Below are 11,187 nucleotides of genomic sequence, written 5' to 3'. Positions count from 1 at the left end.
TTTTTTACCTCTTTTTGAAATAATTCCTATTGCATAAAAATGCTTTCATCTCTCTCTCCTAGGTTTAAAAAACTCCTTTAAAAGAATTCAAGTCATACAAAATACATTCTCCATCTACAACAGAATTAAGAAATCAGTAACAGCAAGGTATCTGGAAAATCCCCAAGTAGTTGGAAGCTTAAAAAAAATACTTCTAAATACCCTTGGTCAAAGAATATATCAAAAAGTAAATTAGAAGTTTACCTATTTTATTTTTATTTTTTTGGCTGCACGGCACAGTTTATGGAATCTTAGTTCCCCAACCAGGGATTGAACCTGGGACCTTGGTAGTGAAAGCACAGAGTCCTAACCACTGGACTGCCAGGGAATTCTAGAATTATTTTAAACTGGTTGAAAGTGAAAGCACAATGTATCAGTGTTTATGGGATGGCACTAACATAGTATTAAAAGGGAAATTAATAACCCTTAATGTCTATATTAGAAAAGAAGAAAGATTTCAAATCCATGGTCTCAGCTTCCATAGTTAAGACTCAAAAAACAAAACAAACAAAAAGAAGCACAATACAAACCAACTAGGAAAATGAGCCAATAAAACCCCAAATGAGAAGAGAAGAAATAAACATTAGAAAAGAAATATAACCAGGAAAAATAGAGAAAAATATCAATGAAATCAAAAGCTTCTTCCTGAAGTAAATGAACAGTTCTAACCAGACAGATCAGGAAAAAAAAAAATGAAAGACAGAAATTGCCAATATCAGGAGTGAGAGAAGTGGCATTGCTATGGATATTACAAGGATTAATAAAGGCATATAGTGAATGACTTCATGACAGAATCAATAACATAGATAAAATATACAAATGTTTTAGAAAACATGAATTAAGCTCTCAAGAAGAAGTAGAAAACCTAAGTAGCCTTACATTTCTAAAAGAGAGATCCAAATAATCTTTAGGGGAAAAAAGAAAATAATTGCTGAGCCACAGCAGGTGCCCACCTTCCTGACCTCACTTGTTGATTTGATGAAGAAAGTGCTGTCAAGGTGACAGGCTTGGGTAGCTCAGCCAAGCTGTGCTTGAGAAAAGCTCAGTCTTGAAATCACTGCTCTCCATAAATCTGAAAGTCACCAATTGAATGCACTCGGATCACACTAAAAAGAGTCGGTTGAAGAGTTCTAATTGCTTGTCCACACTGTGACACACCTTTAGGGATTCATTTTCAGTTAAATTTTGTGGGCACAGAGATTTCACTGGGAGAAATTATATATATACATATATATACAAATGTATATCCTAATTGTTGTTTAGTTGCTAAGCCTTTTTCGACTCTTTGAGAGTCCACGGGACTGTAGCCCGCCGGACTCCTTTGTCCACGGGATTTCCCAGCAAGAATATTGGCGTGGGTTGCCATTTCCTTCTCCAGGGGAGACACTTAGCACCCACAGGAGTTATGCAAGATGAATAAAAACATTCCGGCAAGACGCTTGGCACACAAGGAGAGTTTCATAAACACTCTCGCCCACGTGGGGGCGCACTGGGATCCCACAGACCTGGGTACCCGGCCCACACCTGGAAATCTGTTCTTGGGACCTTTTTTCCTCATTCCCTCTTTTGAGTTTCCCTGAAGCAAGGAACGGGATCGAGGTCTTGAGAAGCAGGTACCGTGTCGAAATCATTTCACTGTATTCAAGAAAAAAGCAAGTATCCTCATTTTGCAGAGGATGACAGGCGCATGCCCAAGAAAATTGTCAACACTTGTTTTTCTCCTTTGGGGTTTCTTCTGCGCTAGTTTCTTCATTCAAACTGCGGTAAGTCTTCAGACCCTTTCGACTCACCACCGTCTGGTTCATGCTTTAGGGGAAGCCTCTCTCCACCCCCGTAGACCACCGCTTGGCTCAGTTGTGGCCCAGAGGCGGGATCAACAGTGGGCGCTTCGCGGGGAGGGGGCGGACCCGGGAATGGGGCGTTACAAAACATTCAAGAACAGACCGCCCCTCCTAGGAGGGGAGGGATTGAGGACTGGAGGCTCTTTCTCTACAAGTCGCAGCGCTGGAGCCTAGAACCCAGTTCTTCCTGGCTTCTCAGACTGTGGACCGGCCTCCGCAGCGCGCGCCGCCGGTGGCCCACGGCCCGGATCGCTCTCTACCCAAGGGCCCCGCTCTCCCTGCACACCGGCCATGTCGTCCTACACTCGCGTGGCGCTGGTCACCGGGGCCAACAAGGGCATCGGCTTTGCCATCGCACGCGACCTGTGCCGGGAGTTCCCAGGGGACGTGGTGCTCACGGCGCGGGACGAGGCGCGGGGTCGGGCGGCCGTGCAGCAGCTGCAGGCGGAGGGCCTGAGCCCTCGTTTCCACCAGCTGGACATCGACGACCTGCAGAGCATCCGCGCCCTGCGCGACTTCCTGCGCAAGGAGTACGGGGGGCTCAACGTGCTGGTCAACAACGCGGGCATTGCCTTCAAGAGTAGGTGAAGGGGTGGGTGGGAGGTCTCCTGCTCTCCGAGGGCGCCCCGCGACGAAATGCACGCGCCCCTGCCCCCACCCGTCCACTGGAGTGATCGGAAAGGGAGCGCCCGCCCCTCGGGATGCGCTCAGCTCTCGCCTCCCACGGCTGGTCCTCGCTTCCCACGGAGTCGCGGGAGCGGTTCGTTTCGCTCGAGAGCAGCCGCGGTGCCGGGCACAGCGTGCCCCGCCTGCCCGCCGGCCTGTGCGGGCCTGTGCGCCACAGTGCGCCACCCGGGACCCTCCCAGAACCGGCAGCTGCTGAGTTTTGCAAGAGAGTCGGTCTCCGGGGAGGGGACCACGCCCTGCTAAGCTCATCAGCTTTCTAATGCCAGAAACATTTGCTCTGCGAAGGGTCTCCAAGCTCTCTTTGGGCTTTCGCTTTCCCTCAAAGAGCGCATTCATAGACACCAGGAGGCATCTGCTCGGGACAGGAAGTGAGTCTCGGAGACACGGATTAGCGCGCATATGCACGCTAGTGGACTTGGGTCTCTTTAACGCAGGGCTTTGATAGGCTCTGGCAAAAAGGAAGCGAGTGTGGTTCCCACCCCCAGGGATGCTCCGCTTGTTATCAAACATAGAAGGTTTGTTCTGGGTTTTTCTTTTTTAAGGGTGGTTTTAAGTAGCATCTTTCTTTGGAGAGGGGCAGGGAGATGCAAATTACTTGCTCCAAGACTCGAATAAGAAAGTTATTGATCTGCCTTGTGCTGCTGGCCTCACTTACAACCTAATGGGAAAGAGAAATCTAAGAGGCGGAGCGGAGGAAAAGGAAGCATTGTGAAGCCTAAGTCTTCAACTCCCTCGGCTTTGGGCGTTGGGCCGCCCGGGGCACCCGGGGCAACTCAGTCTGCCGGGCTTTCTGCGCGCTCAGGCGGGGAGTTGGCGGACACCCCCTCGGAGCGCACGGCTGAGGGATGGGTGGACAACACATGGGGGGCACACTGACCTCATCTGGCAACCCTCGCCCCTCAGCGTTTGGACCCTCGACCAGCAGTACCTGCGACTCTGGGAACTGCGGGAATCGCAGAATTGCCAGCCTCAGCGCCACACCTGCTGAACTGTAATCTGCATTTTAGCAGGATCGCCGGGTGCTCCCTCCCATGCCCTTTCAAGAGGGGTTTGGCCACTGCTGCTGCAAGTGTGGCTCACAAGCCGGTAGTTGGAGCGTCACCTGGAAGCTGAATTAGAAATGCAAATTATGAAGTCCCACCCCGGAACTCCTTAATCCCAAACTCTGGGGGCAGGTCCCAGAAAGCTGTGTTCTAACAGGCCCTGCGGATGCTTCAGATAGAGGCTGGACGTCTGAGAACCATCAGCCTCCTGCTTTTAATTTGTGTAAACATCTTTGGCTGGGCTGGGTCTCCGTTCTTGTGCCGGCTTTTCTCTAACTGTGGCGCGCAGACTTCTCATTGCAGTGGCTTCTCTCGTCGCAGAGCAAGGGCTCTAGGCTGCTCGGGCTCAGTAGTTGTGGCTCCAGGGCCCTAGGGCACATGCTCAATGGTTGTGGCCCTCGGGCTTAGCTGCTCTGCAGCACGTGGGATCTTGCCGGATCAGGGATGGAACACATGTCCCCTGCATTGGCAGGCAGATTCTTTACCACTGAGCCACCAGGGGAGCTCTTGAAATTGTTTTACAGTTACCTTGCTTTGCTTTTAATCAGAGATAAGATCCACTTTGTGTTGAGAATTTTAGGGGAGAAATGTGTGACTTTGTTTCCTTCTCTTTTTGAAAAGCTGATGATCCAACACCGTTTGACATTCAAGCTGAGATGACGCTGAAGACAAACTTCTTTGCCACGAGAAACGTCTGTACCGAATTACTGCCGATAGTCAAACCTCATGGTGAGTCCAGCTTTGCTGACCGTCAGGTTGTCTTCCTCTGCAAGGAGTGAGCCACAGGGACCCGTCCCCCAGGAGTCTTCCAGGCGGGCTATTTCTCCGTAGGGGAAAAAAATAGAAAGCTGCGTTATCTTCTCACAGTACCTGGCTTCTCATCTGAGCATTTCAGCTTTATTGAAAGAGGCAATTTGCTGTTCAGTCACCAAGTTGTGTCCGACTCTTCGAGACTCCATGAACTGCAGACCGCTAGGCTTCCGTGTCCCTCACCATCTCCCGGAGTTTGCCCAAGTTCATGCCCACTGAATCAGTGATGCCATCCAACCATCTCATCCCGCACCAAATTTATGGAAGAATTATTTCACTTTTCCTCCCTAACTTGTGTGTTGGTAGGCATGAATTCCCTTAGCCGTGTATAGATACGTGCATGTTTAGATACCCGATTCATTGAGCAGAAGGGGACGACAGAGGATAAGATGGTTGGATGGCATCACTGGCACAATGGACTTGAGTTTGAGTAAGCTCTGGGAGTTGGTGATGAACAGGGAAGCCTGGCGTCCTGCAGCCCGTGGGGTCGCAAAGAGTCGGACACGACTAAGCAACTGAACTGAACTGAAGGAGGACGAGGGGATGTAGAGGTACCATTTTGCAAATGGCTACCCAGTTGTCCCATCACCATTTATTAAAGGCTCAACTCCCACCTCCTGCAAAACAACAACTACAAAAGATAAGTATGATATATAGCAATCTTGGGTCCCAAGTCATTACCTCAACCCTAGAAGGAGAAGGTGTTGCAACTCCCATAAGGCATCTTGCCTTTGAGCAACCTCCGTGAGTCCTTCTCAACTCCCCAAGGTGACCGGTCTTCACCCAGCTCACCTAGGGCCTGGGGAAAGGGCCTGTTCTTGCACGATTATGAATTTGTCTGTATTCTTTTCTTCTGGTACCAACCTTTGCCAAGCTGATTCAGAACATCCAGAGGAAACTTTTCTTTATTAGGAAATATCTTACCCACACCTTCATGTATTCACTAAATAACATTTATTACTGTTTCCACAAGCATGTATTGAACACCTGCCATAACCTAGGCATTACTCTGGTGCTGGGGTTACAGTGGTGAGCGTTGTGGGCACAGACAGTCCTGTTCATGGAGCACAGAGTCCAGTCGGGGAGACTCACTGACAAAGAACACTAACTGTGTAAATTACAATTGTGCTGTGACCTGGGGACAGAAGGCTGGCTTCCCTGAGGACTTTCTTTCCAAGAAATCAATCATGTTTCTTAGGAAAAGAAGAGCTCTGAAGTTTTTTTCTTGGAAATGTGCTTTTCTTAACTGAACGTTTTGAATAAAAATGATCTCCGGTGCAGATATTTAAATCTAAAAAGATACATGGTAAGAGATCCACCCGCCTGCCCATCTCCAGTTTCCACAAGTAATTCTCTTTACTGGTTTCTTTAGTGGGATGGGATCATAGAAAGCTCACAGGTAAGAGTTGCAGGCACCAGTTGAAGGAAGCTTTGGGGCCAGAGGCATGGAGTTGGTGAGTGCCCAGGGCCAGGGGGATGGAGTTTTTATAATTTGATTGATTGATTGATTGATTTTTGGCTGTGCTGGCTGTTGCTTGGGCTTTTCTGTAGCCACATTGAGGAGAGGCTATTCTTCATTGTGGTGTGCAGCCTTCTTCTTGCAATGACGTCTCTTGTTGTGGATTCTAGGACAAGAGCTTCAATAGTTGTTGTTCCTGGGCTCTGGAGCACAGGCTCAGTATTTGTGGCAATGGGCTTCGTTGTTCCAAGGCATGTGGGATCTGCCCAGACCAGGGATCGAAGCGGTGTCTCCTGCATTGGCAGGCAGATTCTATGTCACTGAGGCATCAGGGAAAGCCTGGGAATGAAGTTTTTAAAGGCAAATCTACGGAATTCCCTGGTGGTCCAGTGGCTAAGACTGCTCTCACGGCCAAGGGCCAGGATTCAATCTCTGGTGGGGAACCAAGATCCTACAGCCGTGGGACATGGCCAAAAATAAAATTAAATAAATGCAAGCATTTATTTATTTTCTAAGCAAAAATAAATGTATATAAATTTTTGCCCCCCTCCTTTTTTTAAAAAAAAGACCTTATGTTTGCCACCTGGCTTTCTTCACTTACTGTATCTGGGACTCATTCTGGGTCAGGACAGAAAGCTTTCTTAATCTTTTTTATAGCTGTGTAGTACTTCACTGTAGTTGTGTCTTTTACCAAGTATCAAGAAGTCTTCTCCCTATGGACTTTAGAATCACAGAATCTGAAAGCTGCAAGGTATTGACGAACATTTATGTTCCTACACCTTCAGTTTATAGAAAAGGTTATTGAGGCCCAGAAAAGTGAATACAGTCAGATAGTAATAGAACTAGAAACAGTATCCCCATTTCCTGAGTTCAATCAAACCAGGACAATTAGTTCTAGTGAGGAACAATCACAGTATGTCAAACAACTGTGAACAAGCCATTTTGAAAGATAAAAGGAAGCTTCAGGGAGGGTGGGGCCCAGGGATCAACCCAAAGCTGGCCAATCACGGTCTTCAACCAGTTTTCTGTAACAGTAATCACCAAAGCAGGAATCTTCAGTTTGTAACACATTGAGGATAATTGTGACTTTTTGACAAACCTCCTGTTTACCTGGAGGGCAAAACGCTGAACATCATAGCCCCTTGGTTTATAGGGAATCACTTTCTCCCCATTCAAAAGTGATTTAAAAGCCACTCTTTTATTAGCTTTATAATATCACTTTAAAGAAAGTTATCCAGCTCGCTTGTTGGTTCAAGATTGAGTGAATAGGTTAAGCAACTGTAGAGGCACCTCAGTTCAGTTCAGTTGCTCAGTCGTGTCCAACTCTTTGCGACCCCATGGACTGCAGCACGCCAGGCTTCCCTGTCCGTCACCAACTCCTGGAGTTTGCTCAAACTCATGTCCATTGAGTCGGTGATGCCATCCAACCGTCTCATCCTCTGTGGTCCCCTTCTCCCAGCCTTCAGTCTTTCCCAGCAGCAGGGTCTTTTCAAATGAGTCAGTTCTTCGCATCAGGTGGCCAAAGTACTGGAGTTTCAGCTTCAGCATCAGTCCTTCCAATGACTATTCAGGACTTTTTATTTTTATTACTTTTAAATTTCCTTCAGGATGGACCGGTTGGATCTCCTTGCAGTCCAAGGGACTCTCAAGACATTGCTGGCAATGTCTCTGCTTTTTAATATGTTGAGCCACTAGGGGGAGCTAGATGCCCACTCTTTCCAGGATGCTATAGGGTTGTAAAGGGTGGTGGTGATGGGGGTGTGTCTTAGTCCTTCTCAGGGCTGATTGGACCAACTTAGCCGCTGCTACCCCTTGACCCCTCCCCCAGAGGTGTGCCTTGAGATCAAAGAATGCCTCTTCCTCTTAGAAGGTTATTTCCACCAAAGACATAGAGTAGCTCCTGTAATTTTTTTCTTTTCTTTCCTGCTTTCCTGTTTGAATTTAATTCCTTGCAGCAGCCAAGCATTTGAGAACAAAGCTGCTTAGCCAGTAATGGAGAACGGAACTTCAGCAAAGCAGAATTCCTGATCAAAATATTGAGATGACTATATATAATCATTAAAATAAAAAAAGAATCTTGCCAATCCAAACTGAGGGAAATACTATAAAACAATGGCTTAGAGGCTTCAAGCCCACCGTCAACTGCTCTAGACTAAAACAGACTAAAAAGGACAACTAAATGCAATCGGTGATTCCACACTGGACCCTGGATGAAAAATAAAAACTTGTAAAGAAAGATTATTGAGACAATCCGGGAGACTTGAATATGGACTATACTTTAGATAATAGTGTTGTACCCTGATAAACAGCTTGAGTATGATCACCTTTGTGGTTATGGAAGGGAGCGTCCTTACTTATGTATACTAAAGTGTTTAAGGTGAAGCCTTACGCTACCTCTGGAGATGGGAAAGGCTACCCACTCCAGTATTCTGGTCTGGAGAATTCCATGGACTCTATAGTCCATGGAGTCACAAAGAGTCAGACCCGAATGAGTGACTTGCATTTTATGCGGGGTGAAGTGACGTGTAGTCGCTCAGTCGTGTCCGACTCTTTGTAACCCCATGGACTGTAGCCTACCACATTCCTCTGTCCATGGAATTTTCTAGGCAAGAATACTGGAGTGGGTTGCCGTTTCCTTCTCCAGGGGATCTTCTCGACCCAGGGATCGATCGTGGGTCTATCCGCACTGCAGGCAGACGCTTTACCCTCTGAGCCACCAGGGAAGCCCCTACTTTATGCTGCTGCTGCTAAGTTTATGCTACCTGTTTACAATTAACAGAAAGAGCAAAAGCGAATGTGGCAAAATGCTTAGCAGTTGGTGAACTCAGCTGCAGGTTATATGGAAGTGGAAGTGAAGTGGCTCAGTCATGTCCGACTTTTTGTGACCACATGGACTGTAGCGTACCAGGCTCCTCCATCTATGGGATTTTCCAGGCAACAGTACTGGAGTAGGTTGCCATTTCCTTCTCCAGGGGATCTTCCCAACCCAGGGATTGAACCCAGGTCTCCTGAATTGTAGGCAGATGCTTTACCATCTGAGCCACCAGGGAAGCCTACAGATGATGTTTACTATACTATTCTTGCAACTTCTGGGTAGGCTGCAAAGTTTTCAAAGTTAAAAGTTTGGAAAGAAATAGGTATTACAAGAGAGAGAGGGAAAAGGAAGGAAGGAATAAAGGAAAAGAAAAGAAAACACCGAAGAGTCTTAGGTGCTTGGGATGACATGGGATGCTCAGGTATAAGGCCAGAGTGAGGGCCTTATATGGGGCTGGGCCTGCAAGGACACCCCAACAAGCTCACAGCCCACCCTACAAATGTGTGCTCTGGTGAATGCCGCTTACAAAGTGAAATAAAATCCAGTTATTCTGTTGGATGCAGTGAACATGGATTCAGGATAACATGGGAGAAAAGAACTCCCCAAATCTGGTGTTTCTTGATGTTGGACAAAATGTGTAAAGTCACACATTTACTGGTTTGGGGATTTCCACCAATGCTTCAGATTGCTTTCTAGTTTTTGGCCTATTTTATTTTATGGACAGAACTGTCTCTTTAGTAGCTGTGAATCGTTGCTAATATGAAGATGAACTCATTAAACTATATTTAATTATTTGTTAACTACGGGCTAAAAATATAGTGATGAAAATCAAATCTGGGTTGGAGACGCAACCCTTTCCACATGTGAGAGTATCCATCAATAAGGACAGACAAGGGTCATCGGCAAGGGATGGCTTGACTCTGACTTTGGCACTCAGGTATGCAGAGGTGGCCCCTTGGCCCTAGGAAATAATCTAAAGGTGAGGGTGCTGTCTCCAGGAAAGCAAGTTCACAAACATCTGGAATGTGTGTGTGTGTGTGTGTGTGTGTGTATGTGTATAGGGGATGTGTTTCTCCAAACTGCCTGGTGATCCTACTGCAGACCTGCCTCCTGTTCACCTAATGGAAAATCACTGTTCTTTAGCACATGTTATCAATGGAATTATGTTCTCATTATGTTCTTTTGGGGGGAACAAAGCACAAAAAGTTAAAATCCACAGGTGCCTTCTTGCATCTTTTTCAAATGCTTTTTGGAGCTTTTTCTAATGACCAGTAGAATCATTTCTTAAATCAGAAATTAAGCCTGCCCCATGACTGAATTGCATGTTTGTTAGCAGTCAACCAGTGATGGTGTATTTGTGACACACTTCCGTATTTTTCGTTATCCTGTTTCAGGCAGAGTGGTGAACGTCAGTAGTTCACAGGGCTCCCAAGCCCTTGAAAACTGCAGCGAAGATCTGCAGGAGAAGTTCCGGTGTGAGACTCTCACAGAGGAAGACCTGGTGGACCTCATGAAGAAGTTTGTGGAGGATACAAAAAACGAGGTGCATGAGAGGGAGGGCTGGCCCAACTCGGCTTATGGGGTGTCCAAACTGGGGGTCACAGTCTTATCGAGAATCCTGGCCCGGCGCCTGGAGGAGAAGAGGAAAGCCGATAGGATTCTGCTGAATGCGTGCTGCCCCGGGTGGGTGAAGACGGACTTGGGGGGCGCTCATGCCTCCAGGACGGTGGAGGAGGGGGCTGAGACTCCTGTCTACCTGGCCCTCCTGCCGCCAGATGCCACCGAGCCCCATGGTCAGCTAGTCCGCGACAAAGTTGTCCAAAACTGGTGAATGTCTGCTGCGGCCCTCGAGGCTTAATAAATGTCTGGGGAGTGAATGAAGGAGTTGTGGCATGGTAGTTTGATTCTGTTTCTGTCCTTGGGGAGCCTCTATGACAGTCTCCTTGTGAGAAAGTGTCTGGTTCTGGAGGGGAGCTGAGCAATTTTGTTCTGCCCAAACTCTAGCCCTGAGAGGGAGACAAACCTAGTCCAGTACAGTTCAGTCCAGTTCAGTTCAGTTGCTCAGTCACGTCCGACCCTTTGCGAGCCCATGGACTGCAGCACACCAGGCTTCCTTGTCCATCAGCAACTCCTGACCTTGCTCAAACTCATGTCCGTCGAGTCGGTGATGCCATCCAACCATCTCATCCTTTGTCGACCCCTCTCCTCCTGCCTTCAATCTTGCCCAGCATCAGGGTCTTTTCAAATGAGTCAGTTCTTCGTATCAAGTGGCCAAAGTATTGGAGTTTCAACTTCAGCATCAGTCCTTTAAATGAATATACAGGACTGATTTCCTTGAGGATTGACTGGTTGGATCTCTTTGCAATCCAAGGGACTCTCAAAAGTCTTCTACAACACCACAGTTCAAAAGTATCAATTCTTCAGTGCTCAGCTTTCTTTATAGTCCAAATCTCACACCCATACATGACTACTACAAAAACCATAGCCTTGACT

At 47.3% G+C, this 11,187-nt stretch overlaps 1 protein-coding gene across 1 annotated transcript; it reads left to right on the top strand.

Moving 5' to 3' along the window:
- Positions 1 to 2,006: 2,006 nt before the first annotated feature.
- CBR3 (carbonyl reductase 3) lies at positions 2,007 to 10,575 on the top strand. Its single transcript, XM_040264243.1, has 3 exons — positions 2,007 to 2,460; positions 4,232 to 4,339; positions 10,089 to 10,575. Exons 1-3 carry the CDS (start codon positions 2,172 to 2,174, stop codon positions 10,523 to 10,525), a joined length of 834 nt encoding a protein of 277 aa, XP_040120177.1. The 5' UTR covers positions 2,007 to 2,171; the 3' UTR covers positions 10,526 to 10,575.
- The last annotated feature ends 612 nt before the right edge of the window (positions 10,576 to 11,187 follow it).

This window comes from Oryx dammah, unplaced genomic scaffold (genome assembly GCF_014754425.2).
Source record: "Oryx dammah isolate SB20612 unplaced genomic scaffold, SCBI_Odam_1.1 HiC_scaffold_2, whole genome shotgun sequence".
NCBI lineage: Eukaryota > Metazoa > Chordata > Mammalia > Artiodactyla > Bovidae > Oryx > Oryx dammah.
The sequence above is the reverse complement of the archived record's forward strand: the minus strand, read 5'-3'. Positions and strand labels throughout refer to the sequence as shown.